This window comes from Accipiter gentilis, chromosome 1, assembly GCF_929443795.1.
Source record: "Accipiter gentilis chromosome 1, bAccGen1.1, whole genome shotgun sequence".
In the NCBI taxonomy this organism is placed as follows: Eukaryota; Metazoa; Chordata; class Aves; order Accipitriformes; family Accipitridae; genus Astur; species Astur gentilis.
In genome coordinates this window covers 22,841,968-22,855,799 of record NC_064880.1, presented here as the reverse complement: position 1 = coordinate 22,855,799, position 13,832 = coordinate 22,841,968, and the positions used below count along the sequence as shown (strand labels likewise).

The 13,832-nt window shown below is 36.6% G+C and overlaps 2 protein-coding genes across 7 annotated transcripts in view; both read left to right on the top strand.

The window, feature by feature from the left end:
* Positions 1 to 13,832, top strand: part of LOC126053268 (splicing factor 3B subunit 1) — a 647,576-nt gene that overhangs the window by 210,030 nt on the left and 423,714 nt on the right. The gene's annotated exons all lie outside the window — the stretch shown is intronic.
* PGAP1 (post-GPI attachment to proteins inositol deacylase 1) overlaps positions 1 to 13,832 on the top strand; it is a 39,642-nt gene that overhangs the window by 18,188 nt on the left and 7,622 nt on the right. For all 6 annotated transcript variants that reach the window (XM_049798433.1, XM_049798340.1, XM_049798252.1 and 3 more), the window contains 14 exons: positions 737 to 788; positions 1,033 to 1,110; positions 2,520 to 2,595; positions 2,881 to 2,954; positions 3,044 to 3,095; positions 3,825 to 3,891; positions 4,761 to 4,869; positions 5,249 to 5,287; positions 6,363 to 6,456; positions 8,270 to 8,360; positions 8,579 to 8,776; positions 10,702 to 10,837; positions 12,020 to 12,070; positions 13,318 to 13,541. In XM_049798433.1, coding sequence (XP_049654390.1) covers positions 737 to 788; positions 1,033 to 1,110; positions 2,520 to 2,595; positions 2,881 to 2,954; positions 3,044 to 3,095; positions 3,825 to 3,891; positions 4,761 to 4,869; positions 5,249 to 5,287; positions 6,363 to 6,456; positions 8,270 to 8,360; positions 8,579 to 8,776; positions 10,702 to 10,837; positions 12,020 to 12,070; positions 13,318 to 13,541 — 1,341 coding nt within the window. The remainder of the gene's footprint in view (positions 1 to 736; positions 789 to 1,032; positions 1,111 to 2,519; positions 2,596 to 2,880; positions 2,955 to 3,043; positions 3,096 to 3,824; positions 3,892 to 4,760; positions 4,870 to 5,248; positions 5,288 to 6,362; positions 6,457 to 8,269; positions 8,361 to 8,578; positions 8,777 to 10,701; positions 10,838 to 12,019; positions 12,071 to 13,317; positions 13,542 to 13,832) is intronic.

Genomic DNA, 13,832 nt, shown 5'->3' with positions numbered 1-13,832 from the left:
TCTAGCTGATAGCCAGATGTCATTATTATTTTTCCTAATCCAAGGAGAAGTTGGCTGTTACTCTTTCGTATAACCTTTGATCAGCATCAAGTGCAGGTTAGCCTAGTTCAGGACAGCTACCTAAAATGTCATCCAATAATAGTGGTTTTGCTGTGGACTGTGTCCTGAGGTCATGTAACACTATTTAGAGAAATAGAAGTATCCTGGTATTCTAAAACTCATAATTTAAAATGACTGAATGAATTTGTTGCAGTTTAGTGTGTTAACTTAATATAGGTACACACCATTTTAGAACTGCTGCAAACTTTGCAGCAGCTAACAATTTTTTGTTTTATATGGTATGTTTTATATATTCCCATAGGAAAAATTGGTACTTTTGACATTTAAAAAATGCTAATAAAACTGTGTTAATTCAATGCCAGTGCTGTTTTAGCTCAATAAGAGTTTTCATTGTGTCTGAAGTTGTATGGCTAACAACTGCTGAATGTTTTGTGTATGACAGAGTTAGTGCTTTGCTTAACTTGTTTTTGCAAAAACAAGATTTGCAATACCTGAAATGATTATAGTTTGATAAATTACTATGGTAGCTAACTGCAGTAGACCCAAATTTGTTCTCAATTTAAAATCATGTGAATCCATTTAGAGAGAGAGAAAAGCTGGTATATTAATCCACTGTCATGATGTAGTGTCTGCATAATTAATATGCTCATCCTTTAATGTGCATGAATTTTTACAGCCTGGAAGCTACTGATTTATCCTGGAGAGCTGAGTTACTTCCAACCACCAAGGTAAGTACTGTACATAACTTGTAGGAGGGAGAGGTGCTTTGTGGGGTAGTTGCATGTCATGGGAGAAGGATCTGTTCTGCTTACAGCATTGGAACGTGCAGTTGTATTCCCAAGAAAGAAGTACAAGAGGTGGACATCTGGGAACTGGCAAGGGGCAAACGAGGGGGTGTGTTCAGTAATAGCTTTTATTTTTCTTTCTTTCTTTTTCTTTTTTTTCCCTTTTTTTCTTTTTCTTTTTTTTAAGGTTGTAATACTGAAACTTCAGGACTATACTTCTTTGTCCCACATTGTCATTCAGGTACCACCCACAGTTGGCAATAAGGTAAAAAAAAAAAAAAAAAAAAAAAAAAAAAAAAGCAGGAATTGCTTGCTTAGTATGTTTTCAGCTTTCAGATGCTAGGACAGAAGGAAAAGGAACTGTATTAAATAGGTGCTAAGTTACTTTGAGAAACAGTACTCCAGTGTGGTTTGAAGGTAACTTTGTTATATTCTGTAAACTCAGAAACATTTTAATTTGATAAAATACCAAACACAAGGCATGAATAGCACTTGAAACATACAAAGCAACAGTTCTCAAAGCAGTTCTTAGAGCTCTTGTTGGAGATTCTAGTGTTGTTCTTCCTTGTTTTTCTTAATATTCTGATTGCATTCCTGAATATTTATCTTTTTGAACAGTCGGTTCTCTTATCCGGGGTAGTGGAGAATGCTGTAGATAATTGAAGACACCACATATGGATTCTGGGGAGCATGGTACAGATATCTGCAAGCTCTGAGACCACACATGATGTGGTAGACTGAGTTTTGCAGAGATTGATAGTTCTTAATCTCAGATGAGTTGGATATCTTTGCATCAAGGCCTCTCAGGATCCCAGTAAGAGAAACGTTTGCAGTGAATCTAAGCAGACTTTGTGTATTACCCAGCTAGGTCTGGCAGGCCTTTCTAGTTAGTCCTGAAAATGGCAGAATGCTGAGCTTGAATGTGTCTGTGGTATAATAATCCATGATCCAAGAAATTATTCACAGCTGAAGTGATAGTAATGTTCATCTATGTGTATATCTTCAGATAGTTGTGACAGAAACATCTTGCAGTTAAATTAGTAATAGACAACATTCTAGATAAGCAAAGATAGAAGAGAGATCACTTGTGAAATGTAACCTGCTAAGTTGCGGTCTAGTGTTAAAACTTGGAAACTGCTTTTAAAAAGTAAACAAATGCTGGATTTACAATGGGATGGAAAATAATTTTCAAGTGAACTAAATACTTATTAGAGATGGTACAATTCATACCTGCTGGATATGTTGCTTTGCTTTTGCATGATTAAACTTCAGGAGACAAACTAAAGGTTCTTGCTTTGCTTAGGAAATTGTATTCAGAGTTTGGACAAGTCACTCTGCTTTGTGACACCGCCCCCAAAAAAAAAGATGTACCTGAGAAGGAGTGATGCAAAGTGGTTTGTAGTCATTCTCAGCTGTTTGAATAGCCTTTTGAAGGCTGTTTGCAAATGGGTGAGAGCTAGAGTAACCTGGAAGTCATGCTTAAGCTATCCAAACTTGTACTGCTGTGTACAGGAACAAACTACCTGCCAGTTCTTATCAGTGGAGTGTGGAGAGGTAGCTTTTCAGTATTTGTCTCCTGGACTCTGCTCAAGTCTGTGAATAGAATTTGACAAGTGCAAAGGCTTTATAGTCTTGTGCTTGGTTTAGATCTGTGTTTAATTTCCTGAATTGCAGTATACTTTGGACTGTGAATTCTTCAAACAGGATTCCAGGACAGTACAGCTTCCTGTAACACATCTTTTTTCATTTGGTAAGTATAGCATATTACTTTTGGAAAAAAATGGAAAACTAATATTACTAACATTTGGATAATAAATTTGCCTAAAAATTCCAATGGACAGCAGGTTTTCTGGGGTTTGTTTTTACTAAAGTTAATACTGCTTTTGTTAGTAACAAAGAAAGAAATAAGAAATGTGGGGGTTTTGACTAACAGATATAGAAGCACATAAGTATCCTGGAAAAAAAATAATATCTGAAGTTGTAGTGAGTTCTTAAATAATTTTATCTAATAGGTAAAATAATACATCCTTTACAGGGCTTTCTTCAAGCAAAATTCTATTAAATTCAACTGGCTTACTTTACAATGTACAGCTCCAGCACTTTAACCGAGTAAGAATACTACTTAATATTTTAACCTAATGTAACCACTGTTTGGAGAATGTAAGTGATTTTTTTTCTTTTTCTTTTTAATGTTCTAGATATATCAAGCTTTCAAAATTTATATAGAGAGCCACTGCCAGTCACTTAAAGGTAAATATAAGTCTTCTAAAGAATAAATTAATAAAACAAAGCTTGTTGAAAATTCTCAAGACTGAAGCTAGTGGAAACAAAAGTACTCTCATACGATGGGGTTTAAGCAGTACTGTTATAATCTGCTCAAATGTCTCTACTAATATCTCTCACTTTACACTTGTTGTTAAGAAGGATAGCTCAAAGAAAATGTGGAATTAGTCCTCATATGTTTGTTTTTCTTGCGTCCCAGCAAAGGGAAGTTGAACTTTCAGCAGAATCCTGCTGAATGTTGAAAGTGTTTCTCAAGAATAGCACATTTGGCTAGGATTTTTATTTGCTAATTATGGGACTCAAAATGTGAATATTGAGCTACATAAGCTTAAACAAAATGGGATGCTAAAGGACTTTTTTTTTTTTTTTTTTTAAACAAAAATGATGGATTTATGAGCTTGAGGTTACAGCTCTGTATTGAAAACCACAAGTTTTCCCATAGTTGTCCTGCCTTTAAATACTGATGTCTCACTGTCTTGTTCTGTAACAGCGTGAGTTAAAAAATGTCATTTTTGTTCAATGCTAACTGCCCTGATCTGCATTGCAATGTCAACTGCAATGTAACTGCAAGCCCAGTGATTTTGTATAGTGATATATATGCCATCTTTGTTTTACTTACCTTTTAGTTTTTGGAGACAGTTGCCACATATTGTTCTTGACTGGTTTTATATTTTTTTTAATTCTCTTCCATTTCAGAAAGAAAACCTAGTGTTTACAGACTTCATGTACCCTGGTCACATGAAGACTCAATAATTGTAGCAAAGTAAGGACTTTTAACAATTATAGCTTCTTGATATGAAGAATGTTTGTATCCTGTTGTGGTAATATTTCTGATATGAGACAACTTCTCCAGTCTTAAGTGTTTGCTTTCTACATCTTTTCCTCAGTTACCTTTATGCCCTTGTTGACAAAGTTGTTTTGACTTTTCCTCAGAATAAGAGTATCTACTAATTGTTTAATAGTTCTTATTAATTTTCTCAAAGAGGGGGTCAGATTTGCTGGTCTGAAATCTCAGCATAATCCTTGACCTCCTCATGAGTGGGAAATAGAGGCTGCTCTGGATGCTGGCTTCATCCTGTAAGCCAGGGTTTGGATCACACAGCAGCCCTAAGTTGCTTCAGCAGCACAGTCCTAACAAAATCAAATGATATGGCTTGAAATATGTGTCGCTCATGAATCACGGTTAAATAACCAGGCTATATTTTAGATGGTTGGAAAACTGTCTTCCTTGTCTATTTTAGAGGCCTTACAGATAGCTCCCTATTTTTCCTGCCCTGTATTTTCTAACAATGTAATACTTGCAGGAAACTGAATTGTATTCTTAAGAATCTGTCCTTCCCATTCTTGTCACTCAGCATATTTACATGTTCTGTGAGGCGCTGTGTACACTAATGCTAAACTTGACTGTTTTTCATTAGCACCATGCCCCTTGATAGTTCAGAGGACAGTGGACAGAGAATGTTACGTGGTTTTTTATGATAGCATAAATAAGTTCATTATAACATTTCATTTATAGCTTGTGATGACAGTTGGTGTATTAGATATGCTTTACATGCACTTGTTGGAGATGAAGGCATGTTTGGCTTTTTTTGGTTATAAGGACAACAATTACCAATTAAGTTGCTGTTTCAGAGTTCCGTCTTTTACGGAGATTTCTGCAAAACTGCATATTGCTCAGCCTCAAAATGACAGCAGGGTTCCAGAGTTAAATATTTACTCTTCCTCAGACTGTCAGTATGAAGTGAGTAATACAAATTTATTTTATAGCTACTTTGTGTTGCTGTATAATTTTTGCAAAATTCAGTCTTTTAAAACATGTAGCTAATTAATCAAAATAAATACTAAGCAAATCTAAAGGTGGGCTGTTTGGCCTTTTTGTAAATGTACATGTTACAAGTATTTTGCAACAGCTGGAGTAATGTTGAAAGCTGGGCTCTCATTTCTAACAAAAACTTAAATGCATTTGTTTTTGAAAAGTCAGTAGTAAGCTGTTGTACATTTTAGTTGTGGGATTGCTGTATTCTAATACTTAAGTTAGCTTCTTAAAAATATAAGTATTTTGTACTTATGCTTACCATTGTAGAAAATAATAAAATATTTCTTTTTTTTTTTTTATCAAGGTAATTCTGAAGACATCAGTTTTACAGGTTCTTGGGCAAGTAAGAAAACATTCTAGTACTAGATTGTTTTTTATTTCAGTAGCATCTATAGAAGTTTTCCCTTCCTCCCTTCCCTTCTTGATGCCAAGAGGAACACTATTCAATGATCATTTAAAATCTTGTCACTTGGCAAGGCATCTCATCTGGATGAATGTCAGGCCTCGGTTTTCAGACGAGTAGAAAAGCACTCTAGCTCTAAAGAGCTAATGTAAATGTTGAGCATTTGGCTTTGTGGTTAGCCAAATATCTGTAAAAGGATGACACTGTAGGTCACTTTGACTTTCTTGCCTGATGAGTCAGTAGTGTTAAAACTTTAAAATACATTTGGCATCAACTAAAAGTTAGGAAAAAAGTCTAAGTAGATCCATATGTCCTTTTCAATAAATTTTCTTTGGTTATCAATGAAGAATACATTTCGACATTGGTATCAGTAAAAATAGACTAGCCATCTGCAGTTTCCTGATTCTAAAAAGCGATTAATTCACAAGCATCTAAGTATAATGCTGGAATATTACTGGCAAGTTTCTCTATTTTAGTATATGCATTTATATCAAGGATTTTTCAGTTTGTTATCGTTTTAGAAAATTTATATGCTATTTTATATATTAATCATGACTTGGGATAGTGAAAGCCAATTAAAACATACATGAAATTGCTTCCAAAAATTCTTTGCCCAAAAGTATATATAACTAGGTTTTGCTTGGAAAGTGGCCTTTTGCTTTTAATTTTTTAATTTTTTTTTACTGAAACACCATTAACATGCTACTTCATTCTTTTAATACTTGTCTTGACTGCAAAAAAACCCAACACATTTGTTTATAATTTGGTCATTTATCAAAACATGTTTGATTAGCCGTTTATGAGAGATCTGAGTATTTTCCATATATAAAAAGAATTGCTAATGGTGGTTATCAAATACTTATGCATCAAAATGAGAAATTGTTTGAAATTTTAAGAAAGATTTTCTAATCACATAATCATGCTGGCTTCATGATAATATTTTTGTGTGTGTATTTTTCTTAATATCTTTTTAAATATATAAATAAGAACTTACCCTTATGTCCTTGTTTTTCAGATAATAAGGTTCCATGCTGGCTCTCTTCCTGTCTATGTTGTTTCTAATATTTTTCTTGCTTATGGAGGACAATTGAGCACACTGATGTCAACAGGTAGCCTTCTAGAAAAATATTTTTTTCTATCACAAGTGTTTTTACAGTAATTACTTATCCAATTTACTGTTGAAAGACTAGCTAGTTGTGAAATTTTTTTAAGCTAAGTATCATTGAACTTGTGCAAGTACTTGGATCTATGCTCTTCATTTTCAGTTTTTGTTTGTTGGTAGTTCTCCAAGCTTGTGTTGTAGCAGAGTATTTCCTTATTGTTTGTGATGGGTTAACCCTGGCTGAACACCAGGTGCCCACCAAAGCCGTTCTATCACTCCCCCATCCTCAGCTGGATAGGGGAGAGAAAATATAACAAAAGGCTCGCGGGTCGAGATAAGGACAGGAGAGATCATTCACTATTACCGTCACGGGCAAAACAGACTCAATTTGCAAAATTAACTCAATTTATTACAAATCAACCAGAGCATGGTAATGAGAAGTAAAATGAAATCTCAGAACACCTTCCCACCACCCCTCAGTTCTTCCCGGGCACAACTACCCTCCCGGATTTCACCACCAAGCCCCCCCAGCGGCACAAAGGGGACAGGGATGGGGTTTATGGTCATCACACGTTATTTTCTGCCGCTTCACCTCCTCAGGACGAGGGCTGATCACACTCTTCCCCTGCTCCAGCGTGGGGTCCCACCCACGGGAGACAGTCCTCCACGAACTCCTCCAACGTGGGCCATTCCCACGGGCTGCAGTTCTTCACGAACTGCTCCAGCATGGGTCCATTCCACGGTGTGCAGTCCTTCAGGAGCACACTGCTCCAGCGCGGGTCCCCCACGGGGTCACAAGTCCTGCCAGAAAGCCTGCTCCGTGGGCTCCTCTCTCCACAGATCCGCAGGTCCTGCCAGGAGCCTGCTCCAGCGCGGGGTTCCCACGGGGTCACAGCCTCCTTCGGGAACCCACCTGCTCCGGCGTGGGGTCCTCCACGGGCTACAGGTGGATATCTGCTCCACCGTGGACCTCCCTGGACTGCAGGGGGACAGCCTGCCTCACCAGGGTCTTCACCACGGGCTGCAGGGGAATCTTCGCTCCGGCGCCTGGAGCATCTCCTCCCCCTCCTTCTTCACTGACCTTGGTGTCCGCAGGCTTGTTTCTCTTACATGTTCTCACTCCTCACTCCGGCGGCAGTTTCTCTCCGTCCCAACTTTTTTTCCTTCTTAAAAATGTTATCACAGAGGCGTTACCATTATCACTGATTGGCTCGGCCTTGGCCGGCGGCGGGTCCGTCTCAGAGCCGGCTAATATGGGCTCGCTCTCTCTCGAACACAGGGGAAGCTTCCAGCAGTTTCTTACAGAAGCCACCCCTGTAACCCCCCCCCCCCGCTACCAAAACCTTGCCAAACAAAACCAATACATTGTTTTACTCTGTAGTCCCTTCTTTGTGAAAGATTGGTGTTGCACAATATTTTAGAATTAATAGAAGTCTGCTTAAAAAGAAATGTGAGAGTTTAAAATATATTGTTAATACGCACGAAACACTTTATTTCTTGCATGAAGATGAGATTTGCAGACTAACTTTTAGACATGTCTTCAGACAAAATACATTTTTATTTAAATTCAGGTGGTGTTTGTAACGAACTCCGTAATCTCTCTAGAAGCTCTTGTGACATATTACCTGAATAGGAGTGATCCAGTGAATAAGGGCATTGATGATGAAGTATGCTGACTTATAGTAGTGTTACAAGACGTGGTTATCTTGTTGTAAAGTAAACTTCTAAACCTTTGTCTGAATTTACTTTTTGTTGTGGATCTTCTTGTTAAAGTTCATGACAAAATAATAACTATAGATGCTTTCTGTTCTTGGTTCTAGGCCAATGTTCAGACTTTCCCCTTGAACTAGTTAGGACAGCTAAACCCTACAAAGTAGAACCTCTTATAAGCATTGTTGTGTTTCTGCAGGGGTGAGTCTGCATAACTTATTTATTTATTTAAAGCAGTTTCCAAAACAGAGGTTTCAGTAAAACTATTGGTGGGGAAGAATATTATTTTATCTGTAGTCATTGTGAACACCTGACTGTGATTTTGTTTGAAAGGCTGTAGTAGGAGGTATAGTTGATATATGTCTTAATGTAATGGTGACTGGAAATGATAAGTAATACTGCTTTCATGTTTTTGGCAGGTTTAACTGGTTTAGAGAGATATGGGAATCACTGTCACTACCAGAGGTGGATGCTGCTGTACTGAGTAGTCAGGATGCATGGTTCCCCCTTGTGTCCCTGATTCTATTTCTTTTTGGGACAGGCATTGCCTACTGGAGTGGAGTATTTTTCTCTACATCTCTGAGACTCTTCTCTTCGTTATGGTTAACTCTGATTAGGTAAAACAATTATGCTATATGATTATGCTCTTTTAGATAACTGTGACCCTGTCAATTTTTTTCTGTGTTCTTCAGCATGAATGCTTGGACAGGTTAAATTCTGCAGTATAGTTCATACATGGTTTTAGCCATCTGGGTTTGTCAATGTTAAGTACTAAAGAAGGATGAGGATTGCCTCATATTCCTTATTCCACATCTCCAAAAGGGAACGTAAATGGCTTTCTTGTTTCCTTCACCAGCTGTTACAAAGGCTTTCAGTTTGTTTTTGAGGAAAGCTTGTTGGGGAAAAGAAAGCAACTGAACTATTCCATTTTCAGCAGCCCAGAAAATAAATACATACATTTAGAAAAGAGACTATAAACTTTGCAATCCATTCTTTATTGTTCATATTGGATAAACTGCATTAAAGAATCCACACAGGTTTGTAAAACAAAAACTTCTTGGGTGTTAATTTCACCCTACAAGACTAATTGATTTTATAGATCTAAGAACACTGGAATGTTATTGATTGTAGAGATGAGTATTCAAATATGAAAGGGGGTTTAAAAGAAGCAAGGAAAATAAAAATATTTTGAAAGAGTAAATTAGTAAATTGGATAACATGCTTAGCTATTTTAATGGTTTGACTGTTCTCACATTGATAACAGTCCTCAGCTAGATTTGAGCCAATTCTCTGTCTCCAGAAAGTTGGTTGGCATGCTTTTTACTTAGAAAATGTCCACTAAATGAACTCTCTCTTTTTTCATCACTAGTGCTTCTGGTCTTATTCTACCAAATAACAGATGTTGTGTCAGCTATTTCTTCTCAGCCGTCTTGTTTATAAATTACAGTGGATGCTCAGAAATTTCAGTATTAGTTTTAAGTGACGAAGTGGTAAACTTCTAAATTTTGAAACTATTACTAAATTTTTAAGTTTATCTTGATTCCTACTCTTTCATTAAAGAAATTCTATAAATCTCTCTGAAGTAGATTGTATTCACTTGACTCTTGCTTAGTGTTCTGAAATGATCTGATATGGCCAGCAGTAAAAAATTTGTCACTAGCTGTCTGTGGAATTCTTTGTTCTTGTCAACTAGCTTTCTTTTTGTGGTTATTTTCAATATTTGTTGCAAAGGCTTTTGAAATTGTGTTTTCCAAATAATGCTTTTTCTGTTTTCAATGTCTATTTTAATACTGGAATGTCCCATAAATATCCAGGAAATACAGACTTTTTCATAGTTCTATTGCACTTCCTCCCTGCACCGTTCCCCTCATTGTTACACCTTTTCAGTTCATCTTTGTTGTTTCCTGTTCGTACTTGTCTTTTAGTCATATCAGCTGGAATCCAGAAACTTAAAATAAGCTTTTCTGTTTCTCTCAGACTGAGCAAGCAGAAATTCCTGTCTGGGAAGAATGTTTGTCGCAGAATTAATCTCTTGGAGACTTACTGGTGTATGCTGCTGTACTATCATTGAACACTGCAGTGCATTAATGTTTGTAGTAGGAGTCACTTAAGTGATGCAGTTGTGCAGTAATAATAATAAGATACGCATTCTCTTGGGCTGAACAGAAGAACTTAGTGACTGATGCAGATCTATAGTTAGCATTATCTAATACTTTATGTTCACCAATGTATACTTTTACGTTCCCCAAAGTAAAAATAATACATTAGGTACATTCTGGAAGGTGTAAGGTTGTTTTGTTAGTTCATTTGATAAGAATGTTTTGGGTTGGGGTTTTTTTTGTGTTTTGTTTTGTTGTGGGTTTTTTTTTATTCAAAGTAGTGTATGTAGCGGTTGGTATATATGCTTAAATTTGTCTAACTATTTTTTCAATCAATATTCAGGAGCAATTTATTCTTTTCAGTCATTCACAAAACAAAATTATTCTTTCATCTTTGTAGTTTCATGTTACAAGAGTATAACAGCAGTTTTGTCTTTCTTTAGACCTACTGTACTTCAGAAAGATAACAAGTTGATTACACCCAGAAGACTCTGTGGGGTGTTATCCCTTGCTTTGGTTAGCTGGACCACTTGTGGTGCATTTGCTGTATTCATTATTTACCTTCAATACTTGTTTAAGGTACTGAAAGGTTAAACGTCTTGAATTTATAACTGAATTCAAAATTTTGTATGCTTTGAATTAATCCCAAGTTAAAAGCAAAAATAAAGATTGTGATTTTTTCATACTTAAATGTTATTATTTGCATACTTGAAATAGGTCTTTTTTTGAACTTAATCAGACTCTCACAATCTTGTAATCTTTAAAATTATTTTGTTCTTTTGCTAATGCTTTTTCCAAAGAAAGGTACAGTCCCATATGCCCACTACAATAATGTATGTAATTGTGATTTGTAACTTATGGATAGGTAATGTTACAAAATCAAAGAATAACAACTCCCTTGAAGAGAAACCTTAGCAAAGAGAGGACTTGGAATGTTCTGTTGAATACTTTTTATCTTTAAAGACTTTTCACAAATCTTTATTGAGTAAAAGGAAGGAGGGTGGGTATATTGCAGAATTAGGATAGTCTTACTGTATGTCTAATCTGATCCCTTGGCTGGTGCCACAAACATCCATATTTAGTTCCTGCCATTCAGTTTCCATGGTCTTCCTTGCATCAGAGTGTCTAACTTATCTGATTCACCCTATGGTTATATAGCTGCTAAATCAGCGACTATACTTAGCTACTAGGGAAGCATTGGAGCATGCATCTGGGAGTAGGGGCACAAAGCAGAGCAGCTTACAGGTGGTCTGTAGTAGGTAGGTGGCAGCTGAAAGCACAGCCTGAGGAACATGTCTATCTCTAATTGAGCTCCCTCTGACAAGGTTACCCTGTGAAGGGTGTTCCCATGCTGACATTACTCCCCCTCCTGCAGTAAATCTTTGACATGGGACTTTTCCTATGTGGCCTGTTTATGGGTTTCTGCAGAAAGTGAAGTAGAGCTGAATTAGGAGGAGGAGGAGGTGAGCGATATGCAGATTTTCCACTCCGTATTCTCTGTCAAGCACAGTGGAAGGGGAGGAAGCAGAGCAGCATAAGTTTTCTCTCTGTGCTTGGAAATCCTTCCTTAAGAGAGCGCTTTGGACGCTGCTGATAAAAAAGGCAGAGCGTGTTTCTTGCATTGCAGTTCCATTGGGGCCCTAGAATTATCTAGCTATAAAAAGGGTAAAAAAATAACTAGCCCAATTTTTTTTTTCTTGTATACTACAGCTTTTGTGTGAAGAAACATTACTCAAAAAAGCCAAACTGTCTGTCTTACAGGTTATAAAGCTACATGTGAATGTAAGAGCAGAACAAAACATGCTTAATGGGGTAGGTCTGTTTCCTGCTTCTGTTGAAAATTGTGACCAAAAATTGTTTGGCAAACCTATGTATTATGAATTGTTATTGTCTTGCCTTGGTAGTATTAGGCTGTGCTGTGATGACTGGGTGGCTGTAGTTTACTTACTGTGTGGATGATGTGAAAGAAAAGCCAGGACACGAGTAGCCTGTTCCATCACACGTGACACTTGCATTCACTGCTTAAGATCACTGCAGTGTGAACTTGCCTAAAGTTCCTTGAAGAAGAAAACGTAGTCTCTGAATACATACAGAACAATAGTTTTTGTCTAAATTTTGGTATTTGATTATGCATGCCTTATCTAAAGAAATAAATTTAATTTGTAGCTAATAGCCTATACCACAGGTAAATATTTTTTTCCAGATAGGTAGTTTGTAGGTTTAGGGGGTTTTTTAATCGGTACATGACATATATGATTTATGAGATGGATATGGACTGAGATGGCAGTAAATTGGGAGCCATTTAAAAAGGAGTGAAGAAGCGTTTGGTTTCATGCATTGTGAACTTTTTTTTTCCCCCGGTTACTTTAGGGTGTAGGATCTAAGATGTAAGCATGTGTGGATACAAGCATATAATAACTACCTGTTCTTTTTTGCAAACGTAGTTAAAAAAGCAGTCTGTCAGAAAAAGTTGTTGACAGTTTTCTTTGGGTTTGAGTGGTTTTTGTTCATTTAGTTTTAAATCCTCTCCTTCTTTTCTTTCATCTCCATATAATATTTTTTTGTTTTGTTTCATTTGTGGGGTGCTTTTTTTTTTTTTCTGTCATTGGAAGTTACCATCTGCTAGCTCATAGTTTATCTTTGCTATTTATTCCTACAGCTAATATTGTACTCTTGGTTGCATTACCTCCAGTATCTTTTTCTGTGAATGATCATCTGTGATTTTCACCCGCATGCTTTATTACCCCTTTTATTCTGTTCTTCCTCCTTCCAGGAACTCCATTTCTTATCACTGCACTGGTGTCAGACCATCTCCACTCTCCATTTTTTTCTTCCAAAGACATATAAAATATTAGTGTAAGAGAAATTTCTGGTTAAATGTAGATGCTCTAAAATTAAACTATTGAACTTTGCTTTTGATGGCTTTTTGAGAGAGAAATTGCAAATTTTCTTCTTAAATCAGAGCTGGTATGGTACTGTTGTGACAGTTTTTCCCTCCTCCCTCAGCATGGGTTCTTACAAGCCCATGCATGTTTTTGACTTTTGCCTTTTATTTTCAGGATTCAGACTGCTCAAAAGAAACTTCACAGAACTCCAGTATATACACAGTCAAAAACCAGAGTTCAACGGACAGTACCGTAAAAGCAACACAATCTCTTTCCAACAGTTCAACAATTGCTGAAGCTGTTAACAGTCTTAAGATGCATGTTACAATCCTTAATTTATTCACGTGGATTGTGCTGCTCAACTTGCCATCTCTAATTTATTGGTTAAAAAATCTCAGGTAACTTCTTAAATTGCCAGTAAGGTGGACAAAAAGAATAAGATAGAAAAAATTGTGTATGTTTGACTCTTTACATTATTAGCTACCTTATAGTATCAAAGACTTCTGTTTTATAATTGTTTTTTCTATGCAATCTGGTTTATGTTATGGTATAAGTAGGTGTTAAGTGAATCAAGTGATATGCTGAAGGAAGTAATGATTCAGAAAGGATTTAAAGCCATGCTGTGATGCCATATACATTTCATGTATGTGTGTTGTTATCAGCACATGCTTGTTCCCAACTTGGATTTT